At 42.5% G+C, this 14563-nt stretch overlaps 1 protein-coding gene across 3 annotated transcripts in view; it reads right to left on the minus strand.

The window, feature by feature from the left end:
- The window catches only part of Inpp5b (inositol polyphosphate-5-phosphatase B), a 58221-nt gene that overhangs the window by 3983 nt on the left and 39675 nt on the right, over positions 1-14563 (minus strand). For all 3 annotated transcript variants that reach the window (XM_048350935.1, XM_048350937.1, XM_048350936.1), the window contains 7 exons: positions 13189-13300; positions 9722-9831; positions 8102-8237; positions 5768-5878; positions 4957-5119; positions 3400-3635; positions 823-936 (listed from right to left, as the gene is read on the minus strand). In XM_048350935.1, the coding sequence (XP_048206892.1) occupies positions 823-936; positions 3400-3635; positions 4957-5119; positions 5768-5878; positions 8102-8237; positions 9722-9831; positions 13189-13300 (982 nt within the window). The remainder of the gene's footprint in view (positions 1-822; positions 937-3399; positions 3636-4956; positions 5120-5767; positions 5879-8101; positions 8238-9721; positions 9832-13188; positions 13301-14563) is intronic.

Below are 14563 nucleotides of genomic sequence, written 5' to 3' on the forward strand. Positions count from 1 at the left end.
TAAGTCACATTCCCACTTTGATCCATTTATCAACTAGGGGATTCGTGACCAAGTTATCCATTTCTTCATCCAAGACCTACTGTGATAATTAAATGGGGGCAATGTGGTAATAAACATTTAGAACAGGGCCTGGCATTATTACAACACTAATAATACGAGGAGGGAAAAACATGACAACAGAACATCATACGAACATATGTTGCTGGGCTAGGAGCTAGGGTATAGCTTGATGGGGAACACTACCTTAACAAGGGCTGGACAAAACAAAAATGTATGTTGCCACGGTATCATACTCTGTAAAGATCTCCAGGGAACCTAGAAACAGGTTAGTCAAACTGATCAACTGACTCCATGAAGCGTGCCCAAATCATTCTAGAAGTCAGGCCTCCAGATACATGAGTTCCATCTGGCCCTCTGCCTCTGCCTCAACAAGTTAGCTCCACCTATTCCCAGAAGCTGGTGAGAATGCCTGCAAAGGACAGCAGGATGACATACCAGGAGCCTTCCAGATGGCCTTCTGACTGGGAGACCGCAGAGGCCTGGGGAAGGAACATGCTGTGCTAGGAACGCTGCTCTACGCTCTATGCAAGGCTACGTTCCCATAGGGGCAATCAAATCAAGTACCACATTGTAACAGCAGGTCTGGAGGAGGAACAATACATGGCACAAGACCTCTGGAGGAGGAACAGCTGGAGGAAGAACAGCTCCCCAGAGCTTCCTGAGGGTAAAGGCCTTCTAGGTAAGATGTTCTTAGGGCTGATGGTCTCTCTCAAGGCAGTGTAGCCTCAATCCGGTATGACTGACTGCTGAAACACAACCTACCTGCTGGATAGCATTTCGGTACAGGTAATCAACCATCATCCAGAGTTCTTTGGGGATTTCCATGGAGTTCTGCAACTGGCTCACATCATCTCCTGCCTGTATTGGCATCAGAGTCTGGAAAAAAAAAAAAAGAAGAAGAAAGAAAGAAAAGAAAGAGAAATCAGGACAAGGTAGCCCATCAGTAAAACTTCTACCAAGCTAGGGTCAGGAGAATGAGTGATAATGGGAACTGTAAACCCATGGAAGGGAAGCATTGCCCCGAAACAAGCATTCCAGAGACAAAAATGAAGCCAGAGCTAGGCGCTGGTGGCTCACACATATAATCCTAAATACTCAAGAGGCTGAGATCTGAGAATCATGGTTTAAAGGCAGCCCAGGCAGGAATGTCTGTGAGACTCTCATCTCTAATTAACCACCAAAAAGCTGGAAGTGGACTTGTGGCTCAAGTGATATAGTGCTAGCCTTGAGGAAAAACAAAAATGAAGTTAGGCGAGACAAAAGGTGATTTTTGAGACCAGGGAGAGGGTTATAGCAAACAGTTTTGAAGAATCAGATCAAATAAGAATCACCTTCATAGAGTAAAAAGAAACACTACCCTAGAAGTCTCCTATTAGAACCAAAGAGGCAGGAGTGGTCTAGAGAGGAAAAAAAATCATACACAGGTCTCCAAAAATCTAAGTCTGAGGTCCAACTCATATGATTTGTGACAAACCACTCTCTTTGATTGGGCCTCTATTTTCATCTACATAATAAAATAATCCAAAAGTCTCTAAATGAAAAGGAGCATTGGAAAGAAACACAAAAGCAGCAATTACCATAAAACTTCCCAAACTAGATCCCAGGTCTTTGAATTGTCTCCATAGGAACCTTTTCAGTTTTAAGCAATTTTAGTTTAGGGTAACCTACTAAGAGATTTAAAAAAAAAAACAAACAACAGGGTTGGGAATGTGGCTTTGCGGTAGAGTGCTTGTCTAGCATGCATGAAGCCCTGGTTTGATTCCTCAGTACCACATAAATAGAAAAGGCTGGAAGTGGTGTTGTGGCTCAAGAGGTAGAGTGTTAGCCCTGAGCAAAAAGAAGCTAGGGACAGTACTCAGGCCCTGAGTCCAAGCCCCAGGACTGGCAAAATAAATAAAATAACAATAATAATACCATAATCCTGCTCACCCTCAAAATCCTATGTTGAAACCTAATCACCAAGGTGGTTAGTTCATGAGGGCTGTGCACTCATGAATGGAACTAATGCTCTTATGAGAGACAAGAGAGAGGCCCTCACTCCTGCCATGTGAGGACACAGTAAGAAGAAAGCCAGGGGAGTGGGTCCTCACCACACACTAAAAGTCTTGAATTTCTTAGCGTCCAGACTATGAGTAGTAAATTTCTGTTGTTCATAAACCACAGAGTCTATGATATTCTGTTACAACAGCCTAATGAACTAAGACACATACTGGGTGTGAAAAACTGAAAAACAGTCACACTGGGCAGCTGTTCCCTTAGAGAGTATTGTCTCTCTCCCCTACAACATAGGCTGGCCTCTTCACTCTCTCTGACCCATATAATATTGCAGAAGTGGTAGCATGAGAGTTTTGAAGCCTATGCCACAAAAGGCCTTAGTTTTTGCTCTCAGGCTCTTACTACCATCGATAGAGACCTGAATTCACATTCTGAAAGACAGGAGTCCATAAGCGGAGAAAGGTCCAGAAAGTAGCCAACACAGAAACATGAGAAAGGCCACCTTCAACCTTTTAGCCATTACAGTTGCCACCTGTTTACAATTCACAAGTAAACAGAGGTGGAGACATGGCTTAAGTTATAGAGCACCAGCATAGCAAGCAAGCTGGGTATACTAGTGCAAGACTCTGAATTCAAAAAAGAAAAAAAAACCAAATTGCTGACACTCATTGCTCAATCCTACAATCCTTGCTCCTCAGGAAGCTGAGATGTGAAGACCAAAATTCAAACCCAGCTGGGGCAGAAAAGTCCAAGAAACTATCTCTAATTAATTAGCAAAAAAAAAAATGTACTGAAGATATGGCTCAAGTGGTAGTGTATCAGCTGCAGGTGAAAAAGCCCCAGTGAGAATGCAAGGCCCTGCGAGCCCTGGTATTAGCACTAAAAACAAAACAAAAACCAAGACCAGCAGAAGAAACCAACAGTCATGAAAAACAACCCACTATTATTTTAATTTGGGGGGGTGCTTGTTACATAGCAATATGTAACTGAAACACTAAGTAAGCTCTAAGAGGTTGAAGAATTCTTTTTTTTTTTTTTTTTTTTTTTTTTGGCCAGTCCTGGGGCTTGGACTCAAGGCCTGAGCACTGTCCCTGGCTTCTTTTTGCTCAAGGCTAGCACTCTACCACTTGAGCCACAGCGCCACTTCTGGCCATTTCCTGTATATGTGGTGCTGGGGAATTGAACCCAGGGCTTCATGTATATGGTGCAAGCACTCTTGCCACTAGGCCATATTCCCAGCCCTGAAGAATTCTTAAATATATTAGAAGCAGGTATAGGAATATCTTGTTTAACTGGCTGGGTTGCTACAGAGTACTAGATGTTTCTCTGTAGTATCAAACTTACCAGCTCACTAACAGTTTCAAGTGGTAGATCTAAGATTGGCTCTCTCATGCAGCACAATGTATGAATGGGAGATCCGAAACAACTGGGCAGGTAGTTCCCAGACACAGACAAAAAGTAATCCTTTCCCCTATCCAAGTGCAAAACCAGAATGTCCTCAATTTTGTCTTCGCCTGAGTTGAGTTTTGTGGCTGTGGTCTTATTTACAAAGAGCTCCAATTCAATCTCAATGTCAGAATCTACAGAGGAAAAAAAAAAGTAATGTTGGCAAGGGAGAAACCAAGAGGAAAGAGGGAAAGAAGATAGGAGGAAAGAGGATAAGGGGTTAGGCAAAGAAAAAGTCTAGCCTAACCAACAAGTATCTATGTACTCAGCACTCACTAGTTGCAAGATGTTCATAGTTCAACTAAGAAAATGTAAACAACAAACAAAACTTTTGGATAAACAAATGCTCAAAAAAACCCAAGTACTATTACAGTCATGACTCAAGTAGTAGAGCACTTGCCTAGACAATGAAAAGCTATGAGTTCAATCTCCAATATCACCAAAAGGAGAGAAAGACAGAGACAGAGACAGAAGAAAAAAATTCAAGTAGTGAGTAGCATAGCTGAAGCTAGAAGTATTAAGTCAATAAGAAGGATCAAAAAACCTTTCCTAAACCAGTTAAGATGGAGATTCTGAGACAGTGAACCTTCATCCTAGGAACTACTCATAAATCCTGCCTCACCACACCTCATACAACCCAAAGGAGAAGCCAGAGGATAGATATGGTAGTACTGAACTATCTCTCTCCACAAGAGCAAATCATTGGGGTTGATTATGCTAAGATAGAGAAAATGGCTCCCTTATGACAGCACCTGTTTTACAGTAATGTATGTCTTCTCTTTCTGTAAAATTATGGAGCATACAAATAAATAACTAAGAATGTTTTTTGGGTTTTTTTTGGCCAGTCCTGGAGCTTGGACTCAGGGCTTGAGCACTGTCTCTGGCTTCTTTTTGCTCAAGGCTAGCACTCTGCCACTTGAGCCACAGCGCCTCTTCTGGCCGTTTTCTATATATGTGGTTCTGGGGAATCAAACCCAGGGCTTCATGTTTACAAGACAAGCACTCTTGCCACTAGGCCATATTCCCAGCCCTAAGAATGTTTTTTTTTTTTTTTTTTTTTTTTTTGGCCAGTCCTGGGGCTTGGACTCTGGGCCTGAGCACTGTCCCTGGCTTCTTTTTGCTCAAGGCCAGCACTCTGCCACTTGAGCCACAGTGCCACTTCTGGCCATTTTCTGTATATGTGGTGCTGGGGAATCGAACCCAGGGCCTCATGTATATGAGGCAGGCACTCTTGCCACTAGGCCATATCCCCAGCCCCCTAAGAATGTTTTTGAAACTGAACGCATGTATGTTTTATTTATGGATGTTTTCAGCTACAAGGTTTTTTTTTTTTTTGTTTTTTAAGTTTCAGGCAGAGAACAGATGCTTAGAGGAAAAGAAGTTATTTTAAAGTAATGAACCAAGACAGGCATTTTCCCAGAATAGAGACCAGGAACCTAAGAAGAGAGGCCTTACCTGGCAGGAGGAAGCCTCTGCTGGGGCTGGCACTTAGCCACTGTTTACAGTATGACTCTTCATCAGGCTTGTTGATAAATTCAAACTGACAAGGTACTTGTCCATTATGAATTGTAAAGGATTCTACTTGTAATTGCATGTACTTCACATCCTGAAAACAGAACTGGGAACAAGCAAAGAGCAGTCAGAACCAGTGCCTTCATACTTTCACATAGCTACTTGTCTACACACCCCAACAGGGAAGAAAACAAGGGACCATCTCTTTGAGATGTTTCTGCTTTAGGTAAGAGAGTTCCATTGCCACTAACCAGTTATCTGTATAACTCCAAGAATCTTTTTTTTTTTTTTGGCCAGTCGTGGGCCTTGGACTCAGGGCCTGAGCACTATCCCTGGCTTCTTCCCGCTCAAGGCTAGCACTCTGCCACTTGAGCCACAGCACCGCTTCTGGCCGTTTTCTGTATATGTGGTGCTGGGGAATCGAACCTAGGGCCTAGTGTATCCGAGACAGGCACTCTTGCCACTAGGCTATATCCCCAGCCCCCAAGAATCTTTTTAACCTCTAGAGAAGCATCAGTAAGAAGAAAAATCTACTGCAAGAACACAGACCTGTTGTTCTAAAATCAAGGAGCATATCTGGATTATCTTCCAGTTTGGAAGACACAACAAGCTCTTTTTCCCCAGCTAGCATTATCACTCTCACTCTATCTAGAAGCAGTCCCTCAAGAAAGACTAGAAACCAATTGTAGTAAAGAGATCTAAGTTGTAGGAACAGAAGTGCTCAATGCTAATGTTCTAAACATGTCCATCCTACCTCACGCTTGGAGAGGGAGACAGAAGGAATGTTGGCATTTTCCATTTTATCCAAAGAGCGAACAATTTCCTCCAGAGTCTTCCGATACAGTTCTTCATTTACGACCCTCACCTGGAGTGGAAGCATCAGAGACTGAGTGTGGAGGCTTATGACCATTTTCTCATTCTTGGTGTACAGGGCATTCATGGCTCTGGGAAATTGCAATTGACAGAAATATACAACAGACTAGCTGTGCCACCAGTGGCAGATGGCTATAGTCTTAGGTACTCAGAAGGCTGAGACCTTGAGGATTGCAGTACGATGACAGTCAAAGTAGAAAATCCTCAAGATTCCATCCCTAACCCACAAATCACCAGGCTGGAAGCATGACTCAAGTGGCAAAATGCCATCCATGATCAAGGAAGCTGAGCAAGGGTTCAAAATTCTGTGTTAAAGCCCTGGTAGATAAGACAATGGCAAGGAAGACAATGTGGGAGTGACAGCGTGTTGACTACTACTTCTGAGGGGTTGTAGGCCCTGGCAAAAGATGCTCAGGGCACGACTCTATTCTGTCTGCTGCCACCCAAGGGCTGGCAGCAAGAAGCATTTCTATGCCATAAAGCAACATTTCTCAAGCTAAGTACTAAGCCCTTGCTTTCAGCCAGGAAGATCTTGTTAGGCTCTCCCTTCTATATTTTGAGTTATAAACAATATATATATACATATATACATATATTCACTTTCCAATAATAAAACTTTTATTATAAAATTCCTTAGGCTTTTCTCTAACTATAAACACCCACATTAGTGCTGAGAGGCCAGTATCCATATCTTTGAGGACAGGTATAGTACACCACAAAAGTCACTGATGAACAAATACAAACAGGTAATGAATGAAAAGATGGCTGACCACACTAGTCATCAAGAAAATGTATCATGAGGGCTGGGAATATGGCCTAGTGGCAAGAGTGCTTGCCTCATATACATGAAGCTCTGGGTTCGATTCCCCAGCACCATATATATAGAAAACGGCCAGAAGTGGTGCTGTGGCTCAAGTGGCAGAGTGCTAGCCTTGAGCAAAAAGAAGCCAGGGACAGTGCTCAGGCCCTGAGTTCAAGGCCCAGGACTGGCAAAAGAAAAAAAAAAAGAAAATGTATCATGAAATAAATATACATTTTGTTTTGTTCACTAAGTTGGCAAAAAAAAATGCAAAAAATTAGGTGGGTACTGGTGGCTCATGCCTATAATCTTAGCTACTCAAGAGGCTGAGATCTGAGGATCACAATTCAAAGCCAGCCCAGGCAGGAAAGTCCATGAGACTCTTCTCTCTAATTAACCATCAAGAAGGCAGAAGGAGAGCTGTGGTTCAAGTGGTAGAGCACTAGTCTTGAGCAAAAAGACTCAGGGACAGTGCCCAGGCCTGAGTTCAAGTCCAGAACTGGCACTAAAAGCAAAACAAAACAGGAAGCCGTACCTTTACTATCATGGGAAGATCTCCTGAGATATATTTAATGATGAACAAAAAGATGTTCTCAGAATAGCATGTATAATGTCCTCTTTTTGTTTATTTTTGTGCCAGTCCTGGGCTTGCTCTCAAGGCCTACCAGAGTTCTTTTGCTCAAAGCTAGTGCTCTACCACTTGAGCCACGGCTCCAATTCCTGCTTTTTTGGTGGTTAACTGAAGAGTCTCCTGGCTTTCCTTCCTGTTCTGGCTTTGAATTGTAATCCTTGGATTTCAGCCTCCTGAGTAGCTAAGATTGGAGGTGCTATGTTTTGTTTTGTTTTTTACCAAAAACAAAGGGCCAGGATGTAGCTCAATGGCAAAGTGCATGCCTAGCAAGTCCAACATCCTGGGTTCGATCCCTATTACCAAAAAGGAAAAAAAAACCTCTGTGTGTGTGTGTGTTTAAAAAAAAGGCTAAGCACAGTGGCACTTGCCTATAAATCCCAGCTATGTGCAAAATGTATAGGAAGAAGATCACAAAACCAACCAGGGCAAAACTGCAAGGCTTAATCTGAAAAAAGTAACTAAAAGTATGAAAGGCTGGGGGAGGGGCTCAAGAGGTAAAGTCTAGCAAATAAACCCCAGTACTGCCAGTAAACAAATAGGAATAACATTTGGTAGATTGTACACAGAATAATGACACACTCACTTATAAATACATAAAGATCTAGACCGATATTGCTAAAGGAACTGCTAGCTATACGGAAATACATACAAGTCTACTGAAAGAATTATTAAACTAAAACTATGTTAAAAAGCTTCCTCATATTCAAGGACAGAGGAAGAGACCAGAAAGACAAAAAGTTGCCAGTTCCTTAGAGAATTTCCCCAGGTACCACCTGCCCACCTACCCCAATATCAAATACTGAGCTGACAGGTTTGTGATCACTGGTCTTCAAGGCCATGTGGCTCTGGTAACTCAGCTGAGTAATGTTCTTTCCTTTCCAGAGGACTCGGTCACACCAGGCAGGGGCTCGACACTTCTCGCTGAAATGCAAAGTCCATGTTGGGAACACCCACTGAAGCAGCAAGACCCACTGCTGAGCAAGAGCTTGGCTCAGACAGGGAACAAAGTGGCAGAGCCTCAGTGCCCATGTGGCCTAGGGATATAACATTAGGTCTGTAAGGAATAACATGTATCCAATTGCCATTAAAGCAACTATGAAAGCTTCATGAAAACACAGTTTACTGGGCTGGAGGCATGGCTCAAATGGTAGAGTACCAGCTTTAAGGGAGAAGAAAAACAATGACACACTACACTGACTCTGTTCTTTTGTTTGTTTATTTTTTTAAGTTAGCAAGGATTCATTTTAGTAACAGGGCTAAAATAAGGAGAAATAGAAAAAGAGGAATATTTTGTGCTCCCCTTGCAGGAAGTGGGAATTAAAGACAGTGAACTCCCTGTCCTCTACCCTCCTATGAGGATTAGGTGATAATGACAAAAACTGTATGAGAGTAAGAACACTAAGAAGACAGTTGTTAAGGAACAGGCTCTGTATTCCTAGTGCCTGAGGTCAAATCCTGCCTCTCTACCAATGAACAAAAACTGTATGAGAGTAAGAACACTAAGAAGACAGTTGTTAAGGAAGAGGCTCTATATTCCTAGTGCCTGAGGTCAAATCCAGCCTCTCTACCACTTGATTGTTTAAGAGGCTCTATGGTTTTTCTACCCCTCAGTCTCCAATCTCATAAAATGAGAGAATGAGCCAGGTGCTGGTGGCTCACAGCTGTAATCCTACCTAATCAGGAGGCTGAAATCTGAGGATTGCAGTTTGAAGCCAGCCCAGGCAGGAAAGTCTGTGAAACTACTATCTCCAATTAACCACTAAAAAGCCAGAAGGGAAACTGTGGCTCCAGAAGTAAAGCACTAGACTTGAGCACAAAGCTCAGGGACTGTGTCCAGGCCAAAGTTCAAACCCTAAGACAGGCAAAAGAGAGAGAGAGAGAGAGTAACTATGAACAAAGTACATTATATGCATGCATGGAAATGTCATGATGAAACCCCTTATTGTGTATAATTTAATATATGCCCAGAATTTCTTCTTTTAAAAAATCACACCTACTCTAATAGGTTGTAGAGGTCTAGATGAGATATTAATATAAATCAGATATTCCAAATAGTGTGTGTCACACAGTAAGCACTAATAAAAAATAGTATATCAAGTATCTAATAACTAAATATAAGCTAAGTTAATTAGAACTAGCTGAACTATTATGGAAAAAAGCCCAAGGTCGTCAAACAGAAAATCTGTGGGAAGACAGACTGCTTAGTGAGCAGTTACTGGTAGGAAATGTTTTCCCTCATTTCCGAGTTCCTTTCTATAAATATGGAAATGTTTGACCACAGTGAAAAACAGGAGGAAAGTCACAGAAAAATTATATTCTTCAAATCCATGAGGGCCAGTGCTTCCCAGAATTTCTGGGTTTCCATTTGTTCAACCCTCTGGAGCCACCTCTGACCTCTGACCTACCTGGTATCCCAGTCATCAGAGCCAGTGTCATACTTGTAGGTGGGCTGGAATGTGAGCTCACCCTCCGTGAAGCCTTCAAAGACAGTCTTCGCAGCTACTTGAATTTTCAGCTATATAAAAGGATGAGAGAGGAAATACTTCAGAATAAAAAGGTTGATACTTGAGAGGCAGAGATCAGGGAAACATGACTCAAAGCCGGCCCAGGTGTAAAAGTTCATAAAACTCCATCTCAACCAATGGCTGGGTGAGTTGTATGCCCCTGCATGCCCAATGACATGGGGGAGCACAAAAAGGAGGATCACGGCCTAGGCCAACCGAGGCATAAAGTGAGATTCTACTTCAAAACTAACCAATACAGGGGCTGGGGATATGGCCTAGTGGCAAGAGTGCTTGCCTCGTATACATGAAGCCCTGGGTTCAATTCCCCAGCACCACATATACATAGAAAATGGCCAGAAGTGGCGCTGTAGCTCAAGTGGCAGAGTGCTAGCCTTGAGCAAAAAGAAGCCAGGGACAGTGCTCAGGCCCTGAGTCCAAGGCCCAGGACTGGCAAAAAAAAACAACAACAACAACAAAAAAAAACTAACCAATACAAAAAGGGTGGGCCAGAAGCATAGCTCAAGAGGTCAAGTGCCTACCTAGCAAGGTCAAGGTCCTGAATTTAATCCCCAGCATTATCAAACAAACAAGTCAAACCTTGAATTAGTGAAGAAAAAAAATCAACTTGAAACATGCCTCTTGAGTTACATGTCCAGCCCTTTCTGCCTGGCCAACCTGGACCAAGAATCCTCCTGCTCTTCTCTACTTTTCAAGCAGCTACAAATGCAGATGAGACACTGTGCCTGGAGTTTTCCTTAGATTTTTTTTTTTTTTTTTGCCAGTCTTGGTGCTTGAACTCAGGGCCTGAGCACTGTCCCTGGCTTTTTTTTTTTTTTTCTCAAGGCTAGCACTCTGCCAACTTGAGCCATAGCGCCACTTCTGACCTTTTCTATATATGTGGTGCTTAGGAATCGAACCTAGGGCTTCGTGTATGCGAGGCAAGCACTCTTGCCACTAGGTCATATTCCCAGTCCCTTTTCCTTAGATTTTAAGAGTTTTACTAAATAGCCCAAGCTGGACTCAAACTCTTGATCTTCCTGCCTGAGCCTTGTACAGGCATGCAATACCATGCTGGCCTGGTGAATCATTTTTAAGGCTCCCCTATCTACCCTTACCCCGCCTTTTTCTTTTGAGTCAAGGTCTGTGTAATCCAGGCTGGCCTTGAACTTGCAGTTATCCTGCCTCAGCATCCCATGCGTCAGTATGGGTATGTACCATCCCTGGCTTTAAGGCTCTTAAATCTACATCTAGAAGCCTGAGTACCATCTCAACTGAGATGTCCCAAACAGCACTAGATACCCTTCAACCTATTTTCTCAGTTCCAAGTATCAAACACATCATCCATCCAGCATAGTTGCTCCAAATATATAGAGAGACCCGTGTTCTTAAATTGTGTTACGTGAACTAGAGGAAGTTCTCTGCCCTGACTTTGTCATCTGTGAATTTGGGGTTTATAACAGAACCTACCTCATAGGTTCATTAAAAAAATTAACTGCCAACATAAAATAGTGTCTGACACATTTTGAAAGTAATAGTATTGTAACCCCTTTGTACAACTACTTAAGATAAATAAATTTTTAAAAAGTAATAGTATCCTGTTGCATTAATTCTTAGGGCCCCACCCAAATAACACCCAGCAAGTGATAAAAAAAAAACCACAGATGCTCTTGCCTCTTCCTCGGAGACCACATTCGGTACTGTATGGGTTGGTGGAGAACTGTCATTGCTAACATAGGGAACATAGCCAGCTATCTAAGAAGTGCCACTTTTCGAAAATATGATTTTCTGGAAACACTGTCAAAGAAAAATGCAACAGAAATTAATTTAAAAATTAGGTATGAATGTGCTGAGTGTCAGTGGCTCATGCCTGTAATCGTAGCTACTCAGGAGGCTGAGATCTGAGGATTGTGATTTGAAGTCGTCGTGGAAGAAAATTGCATGAGATTTTATCTCCAATTAAGCAGCAAAAAATGCTGGAAGTGGAGCTCTGGTTCAAGTGATACAGTGCTAACCTTGAGCTCAGGGATTGAAGCCCCAGGACTGGCCAAAAAAAGATATGAATGGAAGAAGATGCCTAATGAATGAATACATATAGATGTTAAAACCACGTGGAAAGCAGATAGTACACAAAGTCAGATGCTAGTACTTCAGGAAGGACAAGAAAGGAAGGCAAGTTGAGATGGACAGCAAATTGCAAGGGAAATCAGAATGCCTAAGTCCTAGGTACAGAGGAAAGAAAAAGATATGGAACAGACTCGGATAATGCTGATATAGGAATTGAGTAGAAGAAAAGTAATTTACTAAGAAAACAAACTAGAGAGAAATAAAGAAATTATCCTATAAAAAAGAACTTGTGAGCAAGGACGGGAGGGGGAAAAGGGGAAAGCAAAGGAAGGGCTGACACTGTCCAAAAAAGAAATGTACTCATTACCTGACTTATGAAATGGTAACCCCTCTATACAACACCTTAATAATAACAATAAAATTATATTTTTAAAAAAGAAAGCAAAATTCAGATTCTCTTTCCAGGGGCTGGGAATATGGCCTAGTGGCAAGAGTGCTTGTCTTGTATACATGAAGCCCTGGGTTCGATTCCCCAGAACCACATATATAGAAAACGGCCAGAAGTGGCACTGTGGCTCAAGTGGCAGAGTGCTAGCCTTGAGCAAAAAGAAGCCAGGGACAGTGCTCAGGCCCCGAGCTCAAAGCCAGGACTGGCAAAAAAAAACCAAAAAACGATTCTCTTTCCACTGGGAAAGGAAATGGTAATAGAAAGATTTAGATTCATGACAATAGTAAAGTTATTAAAATGAAGAGAGTTTAGACTAAGAAAGAAAAGAGACTTTTACATTCTGAACAACTGACCCCTAGAACAGGATTCAAATTTATTGAAAGTAGTAAAGGACAGTGAGAAAGAGACTCCTGTCCTGTGAAACAGCTAATGTCAGATGCCAGTAGAGAACAGCAGGATACAGAACTGACTGCTACCTGAAGTGAAGAGAGGCAATGAGAAAGAGATTCCAGGCTCACCCGTGAGGAAAGGATGCAGGTAGGAGGAAGTGCATCCTAAGAAGAATTATTAAATCATCTTAAAGGTACAAAGTAGTTTCTTTATCGAAGTTGGGACCCTTTTAGTCTCAACTTCAGACTTCTTGCTCTCAAAGGAGATGAAATACCTCAAAGACAGAGCCAATGGAGGGAATACTTCTGAAGAAAGAAAAGCAGATGAAAAGAAGAAACTACAGGACAACATGAGATCCTCGGGAAGCTCCCGAGTTGAGGAAGAAATGGATGGCTGGGGAGCCAGGCTTCTCTGTGGCCTCACAGTGGAAGCAGCTGCCCAAGAGGACACAGGTGACCCTCTGTACCTGATCATATGCATACAGGGTTTGAAAGGCCTTCTCTTCGATGAGCTTTTTCACTTTTTCCACATCCAGCTCTTCTATCCTGTAGTTGAGGTCCCCCAGCCACAAGATCACACTGTGAGGACAGAGCACAAAGGTAACAGGGTTTAGGAGGGACTTTAACCCATCCTTTCCAGGATGCTTCAGACAGAAGGCCCCTGAGGTTCAGCCTTTTGGGAGCTAGGTAGGGAAGTGAGGTGGCTGTTTCAATTTCTTTTTTTCTCTTGCCATCCCACTTAGCACCATGCCAAAAAATGCTGCTTATTTATAATTCTCTTGGCCCAAGAACATTATAAACAATGTTGACTTCTCCCTGACTATTTTGTTCTTGTATGATAGGGAAAATAGTCTACTAAGATCTCAAAGTAATGCTAGATACGGTAGCCCATACCTATGATCCCAGTACTTGGGAGACCAAATCTGGGAGATCTAGAGTTCAAGGCCAGCCTGAACTACATGGTGTGTTTGAGGCTAGCCTGAGCTATATACATAGTAAGACCTAGTCTCTCTCTCTCTCTCTCCCTCCCTCCCTCCCTCCCTCTCTCTCCCTCTCTCCCTCACTCACATACATGAATGAATGAATCTGAAAGCAAAACAATTTATCCCATTGCTGGGAAGAAGTAAAAAGAATCAAGAATTGGGAAGTGATGATGATCCCTCAAGAACCCCAAACCAGATAATACTACAGAGCCTCTACATACATTCTACTTCACAGAACCTAATCTCAGTCTCCAGACAGAATTCTTCCAAAAGGATCGACTTTTGTAGTGGAGCCTGGATTTAAACTACTACCCTATCATTGGTCGCTCACTCTGAGTTCCTGAGCAGTTATGACAGGTATACTGCTGCTTTGGGTAAAAGCAAACTCAAGGCTCTCTGATGATATCACACATCTCATGAAGTCCAATACTGCTCTGTCTGGAACCAACAACCATATCATTGAGAATGTGAGCAGCAGTATGCACCCTCCCAAACAATGCATCTACAGGCTAGAACCACACAAACTGACACACAACCTCACAAACCAGGATGCCACAGGTTCACTAGAATACAGAAGCTCAGCTATGAGAGATGCTCCCTGAAAGAAGCCTTGGAGAAGAAAAGCCATCCTTCCAGCCTCCAGAACACAAACAAGCCAGACAGCTTCACTGCAGAAGGATAGTAGAGGAGTACTGTTTATTCCCTGATAAGCACTGTGGCCACAGTGGCTTCCTCCTCTTCAGAAAAGAAATGGCATATGCTTCAACTATTACCACCAAGCCTGAAGTTCAAAAGCTTTGCATTCAGACAAATAGCAAGGTTAAGGCAAATGAAATAAAGAGGATGGACAAACGTACAA

This window comes from Perognathus longimembris, chromosome 7, assembly GCF_023159225.1.
Source record: "Perognathus longimembris pacificus isolate PPM17 chromosome 7, ASM2315922v1, whole genome shotgun sequence".
NCBI classification, from domain to species: domain Eukaryota; kingdom Metazoa; phylum Chordata; class Mammalia; order Rodentia; family Heteromyidae; genus Perognathus; species Perognathus longimembris.